The sequence below is a fragment of the Marmota monax genome, unplaced genomic scaffold, assembly GCF_021218885.2.
Source record: "Marmota monax isolate L192 unplaced genomic scaffold, Marmota_monax_Labrador192_F-V1.1 WCK01_AAM20220418_F8-fsc00015, whole genome shotgun sequence".
Taxonomy (NCBI): domain Eukaryota; kingdom Metazoa; phylum Chordata; class Mammalia; order Rodentia; family Sciuridae; genus Marmota; species Marmota monax.
This window is the reverse complement of record NW_026692194.1, coordinates 1,636,453-1,652,691: the sequence shown is the minus strand read 5'-3', so window position 1 is coordinate 1,652,691 and position 16,239 is coordinate 1,636,453. Positions and strand designations below refer to the sequence as shown.

General features: G+C 33.1%; 1 protein-coding gene across 11 annotated transcripts; it reads left to right on the top strand.

The window, feature by feature from the left end:
- The first annotated feature begins 321 nt into the window (after nt 1-321).
- Nucleotides 322-16,016, top strand: Etaa1 (ETAA1 activator of ATR kinase). Of its 11 annotated transcripts, XM_046422694.2 has the most exons (7): nt 584-683; nt 1,873-1,943; nt 2,173-2,249; nt 5,101-5,145; nt 6,971-7,086; nt 7,315-9,335; nt 13,224-16,016. In XM_046422694.2, the coding sequence occupies exons 5-7, from the start codon at nt 6,998-7,000 to the stop codon at nt 13,340-13,342; spliced, it is 2,229 nt and encodes a 742-aa protein (XP_046278650.1). In that variant the 5' UTR covers nt 584-683; nt 1,873-1,943; nt 2,173-2,249; nt 5,101-5,145; nt 6,971-6,997; the 3' UTR covers nt 13,343-16,016. The 11 variants fall into 11 exon arrangements, with proteins under 11 accessions (XP_046278608.1, XP_046278588.1, XP_046278609.1 ...); XM_046422652.2 differs by lacking the exon at nt 5,101-5,145 and having other exon boundaries at nt 322-585; XM_046422632.2 differs by lacking the exon at nt 5,101-5,145 and having other exon boundaries at nt 322-683; nt 1,815-1,943.
- The last annotated feature ends 223 nt before the right edge of the window (nt 16,017-16,239 follow it).

The window sequence follows — 16,239 nt, the reverse complement described above, 5'->3', positions numbered from 1 at the left end:
CCTGGTTCCTCTTAGCAAATCCTAAAACTCATAATAATCTGAAACTGTGCAATGTGTAGTTTTAGTTATAAATTCAATTTTTTAAAAACTGCTAATGAATTCAATCTCCTTTCTACCTCATGGTTTACTCTCAACTACTTGGGCTGGACCACCACCGCTACTGTTCCTTTCAGTGCGAAGTGTCTGAGGCTAGGACCCCCCACCACACACACACCCCACCCCACCCCACCCCACCCCAGCAGGCTCAGGTCCCAGCTGCGAAAGCGCGCGCAACCGGAACCTCCAAGGTTCCGTCCCCTCACACGGACGCAGCCAATGAGTGGCAGCCTCTTGAGCGCGCCCGACCGGCCAAGATGGCGGCGGCCGTTGGCGTGGAGTCTGGTATATAATGTCGTTGCTCGGTTCCTTCCGTTGCAAAATGTGAAAGAAACGTCTGGTGGAGTGGGGGGAGGACGTAGGAATGAGTCGGCGGAGGAAATATGGGGACAGCAGTGCCCCGAAGAACACGCCGCGTAGAACGGCGGCGACTGAGGACTGCAGCTCGGTGGTCGAGCCAGGCAGCAGGCGGCTGAAGTCGGCCCGCGGGTCGGTTCTCCGCGGGGCTTGGGAAGGCCCTTCCGGGCCGGTGTGGCAGCAAGAGCAGCGTCCAGCACCCGCTTCGTGCATTAACAGTAACCCCGAGGGTGAGACGTGGGCAGCGCTGCAGGCCCGCCTTCGGCCCTGCAGCTCCACGGCCCAGTCATTAATTAACCGGAAAATGGGGGGTGGGGGTGGGGGTGGATTCCGACAGCGTCTTTTCTTTCAGTGAGCCTCTCCCTAGGCTACTCCAAAAATGACCCTCCACCACGCCCCCGAATGTTTGGACCCCGAGGGTGAGCTCGGCTCTGCCATTTGGGACCGCCCCCACCACGGGAAGGGGTGCTGCGGTTTACCTGTTTGCAGGAGGACTGCTAGTTCCTAGGCTGCCCTCGGGTCAGCAGTGGCGGAACTGGAATCAGTCGCCCTATCTATTGCCTGCAGCGTGTTCCCGGGGGAATTGTTCCCTTTAAACTTTTATTTTGACCCGACTTGCTTTAGAGAAGGGGTTGTCCCGCAACGTTTTGAAGAAACCGGAAGTTGCTTGCTGGAACATCCCTTAGAGAAGGAAAGGAAGGGCCCCTTCCATGCTGATCAGTTTTTGATGTACCATGTTGAAAGACCTATTCATAACTATATTAAGAGCAAAACTTACATAAAAGCCTTTTCCGAGAGCGTGTTCTTAAAATACGGCGTTGGCTACTTTACATGGGCTTTCATGAACTCCCAATAAAGCAACTAGAGAATCAAGCCCAGATTATATTAAGTGATTGTAGACAAAACTTCTCCCAAAAATGGATCACGAATTTTTTCTTCGGGTGTGTGTGTGGGGGGGGGGGGATAATTAATGGAAGTTTGATAAAATTGGTGAAAGGTGGCTAAAAGACTTTTACTGAAGTTTCTGTTGGGATACATTTTGGAAATGTATATATGAATTACAAGTGGTTCTCCAGAGTTCCAGGCCCAGTTTTGTAATGAATGGAGAAACTAGGTTATACACTATTTTACATTCACAGAGGTACCAAAATACCTAAAAATGTTTGCTATTCATAGTGTTAAGTTTATGAAGTCTTAATGTGGATTTTTATGCCAAACATTTCAATTTTGATTAAAGTAATATTGTGATGAGAAATTTTTATATTGAACTATAAAAAGTAAGCTGTTATTTGACTGTGATATTATGAAATAAAACAATGCTTTAACATGCAACAATTGTTATTTAACAATATTTTGTATAGAAAGGCATGAAACACCACAGAGAGTGCTGAAAATGGATTTGTTTTCATGTACCTTCAGTTCTCCAAATGATCCAGATGGACAGAATGATATCTTTTGGGATCAGAATTCTCCAATGACAAAACAGTTAGGTAATTTGTTATTAACATTTTTATGTGGATAAATATTTGATAAATGATTAAAATTTATAAAATTTCAGGTAGCATCAGGAACTTTTATACAGCAGATTTTTTTGAGACTTTATTTCATTTTTATATCTGATATTGTCAGTGCATATTCATCTAAGCCATACTAATTAAAATCATTTTTTAAAATTAAGTTTTTTGGTTTAAAATTTATAAAATGTTTTTGTTTCTTTAGGTAAAGGAAGAAAAAAAAAGATTTACACCACAGGTAGTGATGAGATATCAGACATTGTTAATCGTATTGCTCCTCAGGTAAATATCAATAGTTTTATAATTTATTTTAAAGTATTGGAAAATTTGTGCACCTAGGTCTTGTTCAGTTCATTTATATGAAAAATGTTTTTGTCTTTTCCAAATACAGCAGCAAAGATAACTTCTATCTTTTCTATTTCTGAAAGGCGTGTTTTGAAAAAAAGAACATAGTATAAAATTGGTAATGTAGACATCCCTTAGAATCCATGAGGTATTGGTTCTAGGATCCTCCCACAGACACCAAAATCTTTAGATAATAAAGTCCCTTATATAAAATGGTGTACTGTTAAAAATAACCTCTGTATATCCTCCCATTTACTTCCTTTTCCTTCTCTCTCCTTTCCTCCCCTTAGGTCTCATACCTGCTAGAAAAGTACGCTACAACTGAGTTGAAACCCTAGCCATTCCTATATTCCTTAAATCATCTCTAGGTTACTTATACCTAATACCACAAATATAGTTGTTATACTGTATTGCTTAGGGAATGATGACAAGAAAAAGTCTGTACTACTATTTTGTATAGATGCAGGTTTTTTCTCCAAACATTTTCAGTCTGCAGTTAGTCAAATCCCTGTTTGTAGAATCTGCAGATACAGAGGGCTAACTGTATATATTTTCCTAAAAATATATTTTATGTTTATTTTCTTAATTAATTTTTTAAATTTTAATTGGGTATATGTGACAGCAGAATGTGTTTTGATTCATTGTACAAAACTGCAGCACAACATTTCATTTCTCTGATTCTATTTCTGAAAGGCATGTTTTGAAAAAAAGAACACAATGTAGCATCACACCAAATGTGCAGTCACACCTGTACCCAGGGTAATGATGTCCATCTCATTCTACCATGTTTTCTACCCTCATGCACCCTCCTGTTTATGACTAATAATTTTTGACCAGGGCTTGGTTTGTATTTTTTCTTTAATGTTTTGTTTAACAATATATGGCAACATTTTTCAAGGTACTAAAATGATAGAATAAGACTATGAATTTTAACTTTTGTGATATTTTTGTTTTTTGCATTTGTTTACAACCTACAGTAAAACTTTTCCCCACTGAAATTTTTCTTCTTAATACTCCCTGGCTTACAAGATCACTAAGAAATACTTTAAAGGTGGAAAGAGAACTGGATTTACATTTAGTCCTCATTCAGCCTCTGATATGCTGTGTGACCCTAAGCAAGTCATTTAAGCTCTCCAGTCTCATTTTGCCATAAACAGAATTATTGCTTGTCTTGCTCTCTTCATTGGATCATTATGAAAATTAGATAAAAATTATTTATAAATTAGGACACTATAAATGTAAGATGTTAATTGTGATCATTTAATTTTTAACTGTAAAAGAACCATCTTCCAAGAGGCTTTTTTTGTTGTTGTTGTTGTTATTTCAATTCTTACACTGCTTGAGTGAAATAGAAATATAAGTTTAAGTCATTTGACACAAATTTATCCAGCAACTAATATTCATCATATCAGTCCTATCACTATTATTAGGAAGCAAAGGCCCAATCCATTCTGAACTTTAACAATGTTTAAATCCAAAGATCATCTAGTTTTTGCTGTGTCTTCTCTGAAGTAATTGTATTTTTTTCCTAACTTCTCCTTGAATAGTTACTGTATGTTAACCACAGACAATAGATGGCACTGGCCCAAATTGTGGTTATCAGGAATCACCATCATCTAGGTGGAGAAGACAGGAAATAAATTTTTTCTTAGCAGCTATAAAATATCCAAAATTATAGCTAGCACAGTCAAAACAACTTTGTTGCTACTAGCTCCACATTCCACATTTGACATGTCATAGAAATTCATTTTACATACAGTTCATTAAATAGCATTTGTGCCACAATACTACTTACTCTATAAGTTAACAGTAGATCTTCACTAATTGTGAGTTTCACATGAAAGAAGCATAATAAAATGTGTTTGGGCTGGCCAGCCTAAATAGTTATAAAAAGATAGTTGAGTAAATTATTGAATCCTTTACCTAAATGGGCTGGAAATAATAGCTCACATAAAGAAATGGCAATAGTACACAAGTGGTAACTTGTATAAAAGAAAAACTACAGTGAAATTAGTTGCTTATAAATATTACCCTCTTCGACTGAGCACTTTAAAGTGTATAAATTTTTGATAACATCACGGTCTCTTAAAAAACTTGTCATGTTCTCAGAATGACACATCTTTATGTTGTTTATTTTTAGGTGAGTTATTCTCAAATCATTGTTTAATTTCCCACTAATGTTTTTAGAGATAGCTTTTTTTAAAATTTGCATTTCATTTTAATTAGTCATTTTGCTTCCTGCAGCATTAACTTTTTATACAGTGCTATTACTGAGTGGTGTATATCTTCTCATCATTTATACAGCTTTACACAGTATATTCTTTAGGATGAACTGCAGTAATGTTTAGCTATCTTATTGGGCACCTAAATTGTAGTTGTTAATCAGTAAGTATATAATTATTAATGATAAATTTAAAAGGTAATACTTACAAATAGTATACAATCATAAAAAGGACTTCTGACACATAAGGTGGAGTGGCACATAAGCTTTTCATAACTTAATTTTTGAGAAGTAAATGAATTTAAAATTACTTGGAAAGTGAACAGAGTTCATAATTAAGTCATTAAGAATATTATTTCCTTAAATTCAAGATTGTGGAAACAAAATGGGAAATCTGAGTCCAAAAGTGACACTGATTTTCTTGAGTATTTTGCAAAGCTAAAGTCAGTTAGGTTCAACAATCTATTAAGAAAAATAGCTTATTGATTCATTGACTATGTTGAAGTACCAAGTTATAGGGTTGCTTTCAATTTACTTATAAAAAAAATGGCATTTTCTTGTGTTTAGCACTATGCTGGATTGATACTGTTATCATAGGAAGACTCATTGTCTGTGAGTATCCTATAATCTAGCCATAGACTTTTATTTTTTTAACTTTGTGTGATGATTACTTGTGTTCATTCTAGTTACCCTAATAAATATAGTAAAACCTGATTTATGAATTTGATTTATTTAGTTTGCAATTAATACATAAAGCTCATTCTCTTTTTGTTTGATCAAGTGACTAAAAAATATAGCAAATTATACATACTTAATATGACTTTTTCCTAGCTTTTATCCTGGTTAAAGTTTTTTTAACTTTCTGTACCTATTAGGTTTGTTCTTATCCCTACCTCATTCTTAGCATTAGTTCTGAGTCTGCTCTTATCTCTTAATTCTGACTTTAATTCTAAGTGTTCTCAATTTTGGTCAACAGAAATTTCCCAACTTTAGATAAAGTATAATGGGGATAAGGAGAATTTGGACGATCAGATACCATAGAAAGAAATCACCTATGTATCTCTTCATTTTTAATTATGATAACAGTACCACAGGTTGCTGCTTCCTAATAAAAAAGACATTTTTTAAGAAGTGTCTTATAATAGCGGAACTTTATGAGTTTTCTTTTGATAAAAATACGCTTTTACATTCATATATTAGATATAAATTTGAAAAATAATTTATTTCTTAAAAATAATTTTTATTTTATTATTTATTTATTTTTATTTATATATAACAGCGGAATGCATTTCAATTCTTATTACATATAGAGCTCAATTTTTCATATCTCTGGTTATATACATAGTATCCTCACACCAATTTGTGTCTTCATTCATGTACTTTGGATAATAATGATCATCACATTCAACCATCATTAATTACCCCATGCCCCCTTCCTTCCCCTCTCACCCCTATGCCCTATCTAGAGTTCATCTATTCCTCCCATGCTCCCTCTCCCTATCCCACTATGAATCAGCTTCCTTATATCAAAGAAAACATTTGGCATTTGGTTTTTTGGGATTGGCTAACTTCACTTAGCATTATCTTCTGTAACTCCATCCATTTACCTGCAGATGCCATGATTTTATTCTCTTTTATTGCTGAGTAATATTCCATTGTGTATATATACCACATTTTTTTAATCCAGTCATCTATTGAAAGGCATCTAGGTTGGTTCCACAATTTAGCTGTTGTGAATTGTGCTGCTATAAACATTGATGTGGCTGTGTTCCTATAGTATGCTGTTTTTAAGTCCTTTGGGTATAGACCGAGGAAAGGGATAGCTGGGTCAAATGGTGGTTCCATTCCCAATTTTCCAAGAAATCTCCATACTGCTTTTCATATTGGCTGCGCTAATTTGCAGTCCCACCAGCAGTGTATGAGTGTACCTTTTTCCCCATATCTTCAACACTATTGTTGTTTGTATGCATAATGGCTGCCATTCTGATTGGAGTGAGATGAAATCTTAGATCTTAGAGTGGTTTTGATTTGCATTTCTCTAATTACTAGTGATGATGAACATTTTTTAATATGTTTGTTGATTGATTGTACATCATCTTCTGAGAAGTGTCTCTTCAGGTCCTTGGCCCATTTATTGGCTGGGTTATTTGAATTCTTAATTGTGAAAATTTTTTACTCTCTAGAACATAAATGGATCACTTCTTGTAATTTGTTGTTGCCATTCTCCAACTTCTGATTGTGTTTGGGTTTGTTTATAACTCACTTCACCAGAATTTATTGCTTTAGGAAAGTAATTTAAAGTAGTTAGTTTTAATTTTTCTTTTCTTTTTCTCCCTCACTTTTGCACATGAACACTCTCTTCTTTTTCCTTGTGTGTGTATGTATGCTCAGTGTGTAAGTACACCTTCACACCTCTGTTTTCCTCCCTCTGTCAAAGGATGAGAAGAAGCCAACAACAAACTCCATGCTGGGTATGTGGATTGGTGCAGCTGCTATTCCTTGTACTCCCAGTGTAGCGCAAAAAAAATCAAGAATAAAAGTTAGCCGTACAAAGTGAGTTCATACTTTTCAGCTTTTCTAAGAGTCACTGAAGAAATATTTTTAATAATGTTTTTGTGAACATATCAAAATAACAAAATTTCTTTAGTTTTGACATGTAAAATTTTGGAGTTAGAATAATTGTGTTAAATTTTGGCATTTTAACTAAACAATTATCTTAAATAACAATTGATTCTAATGACATAGAATATTGCTTAATTATAATTTTTTAATGTTTAATAGGTTAAAAACACAATATCGAGAAAAAGAACTTATGAAATTGGCTGAACAATTTGATAAAAATATGGAAGAGCTAGATGTGGCTCAAGAGCAAAACAAGAAGAATCATGATTTTATCCAGGAGATTTCAAAAGCAGAGACTTCACATAGTTGTAATGATTATGTACAGATGCATCCCTTACATGATATAGTTCCAATTATAGATAATACCATAATAAAGAAGCCAATGAAAGGAAACACCAGAATATCTGTGGCAAATGATCAAAGCAGTAGTCAGAAGCCATTTGACCAAAATGCTGAAGCAGCCTTTAATGCCCTTTTTGATGATTCTACCCAGAAATGTAGTGGGCAGTTAAGCCAAGATCTGGCAGATGCTTTTTTGAACACTAGAAAAAATGCTTTGAAAGAGGAGAAAATCATTATTAATGGTACTCTGGTCACTGAAAAACTGCCAGGTAAAACCCAAGATTCACTTTATCCACAGGTAGATCCTTCCATAATGACAAAATCATGTATGACTCCCTATAGTAAAGAGCCAGAAGCTTCTAGTAAGCCCATTGGTACATTTACCACCAGTGATTTGGAGGATGATTGGGAAAAATTACTAAGTAATGAACCTTTTGTTATGCAAAATGTTGAAGCTGAACTTTTTCCTTCTAAAACTGCCCAGGTTACTGATCATAAGGGAATTTATACCTTTACTAGTGAATATGGTGGGAGTACATCAAGAACAAATAAAAGTCTAGATGCCAAGTTAGGAGATTCAGAAGTATTACAAGATTTACCTTCAAAAACACATAACAGAGAACTAATAGATGCTGGAAAATACATATTTTCATCAAATCCAAATGATAAATCAAGTAAATTATCATCCACTAGAAATAAAATGAATTCTTCAAGTAAAATTGTTAGTCAAGACAAAACTCAAGATTGTGCAGTTACATCTAATCTGACAAAAGTAAAAGAAGATATCTGTATCAATTTTACTTCTAATGTAAATACTTCTGAAAAGAAGTCTGCTTTGAACACAAAACATTCTAGTGAACAAAAAAATAAGCCCATTTTTGATCCGTCTTTCAAAGCACCTGTTAATATTGATCCCTTTGGCTCTTCAACTTTGGACTGTGAAACAGTTGTTAATAAACCAGATCAGACTAATGCATCAAAGTTAGGTTCTTTCTTTGATGATTGGAATGAACCATCACTTGCCAATGAAATTTTTGAAACATGTCATCGATTAGAGACTTCTTGGGAAACAGATAATGTAGATGATGATTTGTTGTATCAAGCATGTGATGATATTGAAAGACTAACTCAGCAACAGGACATTTTAAAGGACAATAAAACATCAGAAAGTATACTTGAGATCAATGATAGTTCCAAACATGGAGCGAAAAATATATCTACTACATCTAAACAAGGAAGTCAGTTGGCACAATCAAATCATTTGAATCTGGGCAGCATTACAGTGCAGACGTCTTCCTTGACAGTTGACACACAAATAAATAAATCAGTGAAGGTGGAGAAAAGGGAAATGAGTGGAAATTCTTCAGAATTTTGGGGTACTACAACAAACTTGACTATGTACTCTAAGAACTCAAATTGTCAGAATAATAATCTGCATGTGTATAGGAATAACAGTGATGTTCTAATGCAAGTGCCCAGTTCTAAATCAGTTTTTGCAGGAAGTTCAAGTCTGAATGTGAATTCAAATTATGTGAGCCCAGTAATTGCTAGTAATAAGAAGAAACTGATTACCCAGCAACTTTCCCATAGGCCCCAAACAGATGAAGCACAAAGTGAGTTTAACAAAGCAGTTAGATTTTCAAAGTATACTTTTGCAAAGACAAAAAATCCTCAGATTCTTTATCAGCTTAATCAAAATTGTATAGAAACAAGTATGTCTACTACCAAAATTACACAAGGTTTGGAGAAAAAGAAAACTGTGAATTCAATAACTGGGGAAGCTGATCAGCAGATGTCTTTGGTGAAAATTTCTGAGTCTTTGAAACAATCTTCAAAAGGTATGTATGAAACAGTTTCCTTTTAAAAGTAATAAAACTAGTTATTTGTTGTTTGACAGAGGTATATGAGGTAAAAATATGGTTTTTAACTAGAATTCTTAAAGTAATTCTTATAATTAATTATGCTAAGTATATGAAGTATAGGTGGTTTATTTTTCAGAAGATCGCATTGGGTTCTTTCCCATTACTTATAATGACCAACATATACCAGGTACTCTGTTGAACAATTTATGAGTTATTTCTTAAAGTGTATATATTAAAATGTTAGGTTTAACATTGTATGTATTTAATAACCTATTTACTAAGTATTTCGTTGTTTTAAAACTTAATCTTACTCCTACTTTTAGTAGAACAGTGAACAATAGTTGGTTGGCATTTTGGAACTTTCTAATTAAACACCTTTACTAGTATAATATCTGATGTAAACCTCAGTGCTATTTGTAATGGTTAAAATGGTGATTTACTTATTTGATACTATCTGTCATTTTCAATTCTTCAGTTCCTCTTTTCCCTACCTCTTCCATCTGTCATTAAATTCCTTTGATCATTATTTAAAAATCGTATCTACAGATGACCCATCTTTCTCACTCTCTATCACTACCACTTTTATCCAAGAATACATTTCTTGATTAGATTACTGTAGTTATTTTTATGTTTTCCCCTTCAGTTTTAATCTCCAAATAGCAGAATAGTCTTTTTAAAACCAGATAGGCACACATGACATTTCTGTGTGTAAAACAATTGTCAATGGCTGCCCATTGTATTTCAAATAAAATCTAAACTTTACACTGAGATCTAAAAAGTCCTGAATTATGTCTCCTTAACCTGTCTATTTACTAAGGTTCAACTATACCAACTCTTCAATTTTTCAAGCAGAATAGATTCTTTCCTAGATCAAGAAGTTAGATCATGCTATTCCTTTGACTATAACAATGCCTTTCCAAATTTGACCCCACCACCCCACCCTTTTATTGTTTCAACATATATGTTGCGGAGCACTTCCTTGAAGAGTCTATAAGTGGGTCTTTTCTTTGTTTTCTACCATTTCTTAATTCTTTCATTCTTTTTATCACCAGTTGTAATTAAATATTTAGTTTCTGTAATACTTAGGCCTGCCACACCATCTGTCACTTAGAAGATGCATGATCAATATCTGGATGAACATCATGCAATATAATGTAAAAAGCCTGTTATTCACTGATACTATTATATTTTCTATGAGGGAATATGTCCAGCATTAACTATTTGTGGTTCTTAATGCCAGTGCTCTTTCCTATCCTGATGTTTTTGTATAATGTTTTCTTCATCAAAACAGCATCCTCCATACATACATGAAATCTACCTGCCTTTATCCTTTAATATGCAATGTGTTTTTATCTACCCAGAATGATTTACTTTATCTGGGATGCTAACTATTTTTATAGCATTATTACGCTGACTTATAATTACAGATTTTCTTAATCACGCTTCCTCACTTGAAGCTAACTCATACTTTTATGTTGATTGGTGCTTATGAATGAGTTTTTGGTTTCTTTTAGATCATTTTTGTCATTTAGATTCTGAGTAATGCTTTTGTTGACATTACTGCTACAATATTTCTATTTAAGTCTTTTGTATTAGCTTATACCAATAATCTGCTAGTTGTTTAAAAAGGAAGAAAGAAAGAAGTATAAAATAACTCAAAATAACAAGTCTTTTCAATTTCTCATTTTCCAAATTATTTTATCACAGGAAACCACTGTTCATATATATTCAATATACATCATGAAGCATTTTCTGTGGATTTAAAGAAGGTGTTTGTGTACACACATGCATGCACATTTAAATAGATGGAATTATATGCCCACTATTTGGCAACTTGCTTTTGCCTTTATTTAACATATTATAGCCATCTTTTCCTGTTTGTACGTAAAGATTTGCTTACATGAATACATGATATGTTTTATGGATATACCATAATAACTGTTTTTATATAGATGTAATTTAGGTTGGTTGTAGTTTATTGTAATTACAATACTATAGTGAATATTTTACTTAAATTTCTGGTTGCTTATTTGATTATATCTACTAATTTTTTTAAAACATGATATAAGAGAATTTGAATTTTGATGGATGACCAAATTTTCCTCCAAAATAATTACCTCAACATTATTTATCAACAGTGACAGTGAATATTTCTCCATATTATAGCCCAAAATACCAGTAGGTACAACCAATCTTCAGAAATGTAAATTTATTTACATATGGTTATAATTCTATAAATGAGTATTTGAATTTTTCAAAACACCTATCTACTGTCCTATCTACTATCCTATTTTTTTATGGATGGATAATCTGCCACTTACCTTACCAATTTTTCTTGTAAGTTTATCCATTGTCCTTAATCTCCTGATTAGTATTAACCTTGTCAATGTTTTCTGTTTCTACTTACTTGTACTTTGGTGTGTAGCAAGCTGCTCTCCTGGAAATTTCTTTGAAGCAAAATCCACTTAATTCATGGATTTGAGGCAAAGTTGATAACTGGCTCTGGGCTGTATTTGGACAAGCCATAGTTTTTTATATAGCAAGCACACTAAAAATGGTTTTTACCTTTTAAATGGTTGAAGGGGAAAAAAAAAAATCAAAGGAAAACTAATATTTCATTATACTTGAAAATTGAATTCATATTTCTTTGGCCATAAACAAAGTTATTTGAACACAGCACATCATTTGTTTCCACACCATCCATGAGTATTTTCACGGTACAATGCAGGATTTTATGCAATTGTAATAGAGTATATGCTTCTCAAAAATTAACATGTTTATTTCCTAACCCTATGGTGAAACAAAATTTGCTGACCCTTTATTTTAAAATCAAACTTAAAAGAGCCACTTTTGCTTAGTACTATACAATAGTGGGACTTTGCAAGTAGATTTTTATTATATGTTGAGTTAAAGGAACGGCTGATGGGAAAAATGAATGGCTCTCCCTAAATCAGATTTGCATGGTGTGACTTGATATCATTTGAAATTGTTTTCCGTAGTATCAGCCCAGTCATAAAATCAATTTCAGGAAGTTATATTCTTCTAGGCTGATGTGTATTATTGTTTTCTTTCTATCCTTATTCTCAATTGAATGTAAACTGTATATAAATTCTGAACTTTGGTTTCTTGGCTGTGAGACTAAATTATTAGCTAATTAGTCAAGCTAATCATAAAGTATTTTTTAGTATTTTTCTGGGAAAGAAAAAATAGCTTCAGTCCATTAGGTAGCTAGCTTGGGAAATATCTACTGTCCTATCTACATTTTTTTACGGATGGATAATATGCCACTTACCTTACCAAAAAAGACATCAGAATCGTGTTGGGATATATATATTTCTTACCCTAAATATCCTCTTCTGCTTTTCATTATACCAGGAAAGGAAGGTATATTTTGTGAAATGCCTCCTTTAGTCAACATGAGAAATGTCTTATAATAGACATAAACATAGTTTATCTTATAATAAAATACATTGTTTGAGGTACCGATGTCTAATTTAATTCATTATGTTTTTACTACTTTTCTACTTAAGTTCATATAATGTTTTTAGAATCCCTGTTTAAGATCTATACATTTATAGGTTATATGAATTAGATTTCATTAATCCATAAGAATTATTTGTTGGTGATCAACAAAACAGTTTTCAATCAAATTGAATTTTGTCACACAGAAGAAAAATGCCTCAAATAGGGACAGAGTCATCAGTGCTTGATTTTCTTTTGACCTAGAACATTTGTATCTATATGTATATACTTGGAATTTTACATTTAGTAGTTTAGTATGATTTAATAGCTAACGCAGCATAGTAAATGAGGATGATGACTTTGTAAGTTACAAAATTAATACATATTTTGTTTAATTTTTAGAGGAAGAAGAAAAAAATAGGAAATATTCCCCTGAAGAAATTCAGAGAAAAAGACAAGAAGCACTGGTTCGAAGAATGGCCAAAGCACAGGCATCATCTGTAAATTCAGCTCCCACTTAATTTCTTTAATGAAATACTGGTTGGAAGACTTATAGATTATTGATAACTATCTATGATAGGAAATATTTTTTCTTGATTTCTCTGTGAGAAATTCTTACTTATAAAGCATGGACTTCTACTTTATTATTTAATAAATCACTGTTTGCAATGGTAAATTAATCCTTTCCTTGAGAATTTATATGAAAGTTTTGAAAAGTTAGCAATTATGTACTAAGATTAGACAAAGGAAACTAGTTATATTTTTAAATATTATGATTTCAGAAGATCATCAAAAATATGTAATTATAAAAATGTGTCTTCTAATACAAAGCTTCAAATTTTTTATGTTAAATAGTCTATTTTGGTAGTTTTCAGTAACTATTGCTTAAGGTTTTTGTACATTTCTAATTTTTAATTAATACTTCCATATTCCTAGGAATATGCTTGGTTTGGAAATAAAAAAACTTTGGTTTATTTGTAGAGAAATTATTATTTTCAATTCCTACTTAGAAGTAGACTTGAAGTGTAATATTTCAACAATGTGATATAATTTGAAAACTTTTTAACATTTTTAGGAAAAAAAAAAGTCTAGCTTAGAAAAAGGGAAGGAATGGGTTAGCTATATAAGTAATATATTGTCATTAACATTTAGAACTGGCGAAACAGACGTTGCCCAATCCAGCTTTATTGTATTGATAAGAAAAATCAGTAGTTATTTTCAAAGTCGTGGGCAAGTTAAAACTGTTCTTGTGTTAGAATGATTTCTTTGGACACCTAGACAGTTTTACCATTTGCTTCAAAGTATTAGTGCATAAAACAACTTGGGCGAGCAGTAATTATTTTATAATACAAGAAACATAATTAAAAGCACATTAAGGACTATTTAATACAATGCTCATTACTCTTTATTTTCAAGAATTACTCTTTCCAGGATATAAGAATGAGAGTCTTTCTCTTTTTGGTTTTCCTATAACTGCAGTTTTCTCATCAATTAATTTTATTAATTTTGCTCCATGTTTCTGTCTTCCTTTTTTCTCTTCCTATCATGGCATGGTATTCGCCACTTCTGGTGTCTTAGGGCTATGATAATATGGTAGTTATTGGTCTTTGGGTATGTATCATTTTGTAAATGATATTTTTATGCATGAGAGTAACAGATTTTAAGTAATCTGTATTATTTGTCTAAGAATGTATACAAAATAGAACCTAAATTCTTTTAAGTTTCTGTGTAAGAAAATGAAGGGAATCTTTTACTAAATTGGCTTCACTGTGATCTGACTATGCTTTGAATATCTCTCTCTTTGCTTCAATTCTTCCTTCTTGCTGCTCATTTTCTTTAGAGTGCTTTTAGTCCATTCTGTCCATTAAGACTCAACTAATAAATCTGTTTCTTTTTTTTAATTATTTTTTATTTATATATGATAGTGGAATATACTACAATTCTTATTATACATATAAAGCACAATTTTTCATATCTCTGGTTCTATACAAAGTATATTCACACCAATTAATGTCTTCATACATGTACTTTGGATAATAATGTCCATCACATTCCACTATCATTTCTAACCCCATGCCCTCTTCCTTCAAGAAATATTCAGCATTTGGCTTTTGGGGGATTGGCTAACTTCACTTAGCATTATCTTCTCTAACTCCATCCATTTACCTGCAAATGCCATGATTTTATTCTCTTTTTTTGCTGAGTAATATTCCATTGTGTTTATATGCCACATTTTTAAATCCATTCATCTATTGAAGGGCATCTAGATTAGTTCCATAGTTTAGCTATTGTGAATTGTGCTGCTATAAACATTGATCTGTTTGAGACTCATACCTGACCAACTTCACTGGAATTGATTTCTGTGTGACTCCCTTTCTTTTTAAAAGGAAACTATTTGGCATTTCTAGATGGTGGGGGGTGTATTGGCCCAGCACATATGAACCTGAGCATGATTGAGTTTCTAGGGTTACCCTTGCTGTTCATACCACTCTTCTTTCCTCTTGCTTTTCTTCTTTTAGCCATTGTTAGAAACACTAGGTGTTGAATAGGCCGAGAATGGGCATGCAGAGGAGTGCCTAGTTTGTCTGGTTTGGTTCTTTCTAGTCTCTAGGGAATGTATCTCCATAAGGTGAAGGAACATATGGTAGTCTGGTAGCTCTATTCTAGCTCAAACACTGTTGCTGTTCATGCAGCGCAGAAAGACTGCTACCATTAATACCATTATTGCAGAGTGGAACCTCTCCTTACTCTTTTCCTATTCTAAACATAACTTTGATCCACAGAACACATGGGTTATTTAACTGCAGACACAGTCAGTGGTATATAGACATGAACCACAATGTGTATAACATTACCTTATATCAATATACACTACCCGATTATAACTAACTTTTAACAAAAACAGAGATACCTTACTCATCTCTAATTTCTTGATACTAATATTTGGAGATTACTCATTAAATTTTGAATGAATTTGCATAGACTAAGGTTGTAAGAGATTCTTCCTTGTCCTACCTGCATCAGTTTGACTCATTCCCTGATCTTCAGGGTTGGAAAATGATTCTAGGAACAAATTAAATTTAGTTTAACACTGATTATTGGTGTAAATGATAATTTATGTAGAATCCAAACCATGGTTTCCATGTGTTGTATTCATAATCACTTGTGGAATTTAAAAACAAAACACCAAACTTATCTTTGTGTCTTTTCTTATAAATGGATACATATAGCAATTGATTTCAGGCATGTGTCTTTAAAGTTTATTGGCTAGTAAATCATAATTGCTAAATGTTTTATTTACCAGAAATGGTTTTAAGCACTTTAACTGTATTATTTCACATCTCAGAAAAGTCATTTATAAAGTAACAATTTGCTATTTTTAAAATAGGGAAAGTAAACAAAGTAAACAGATTAAATG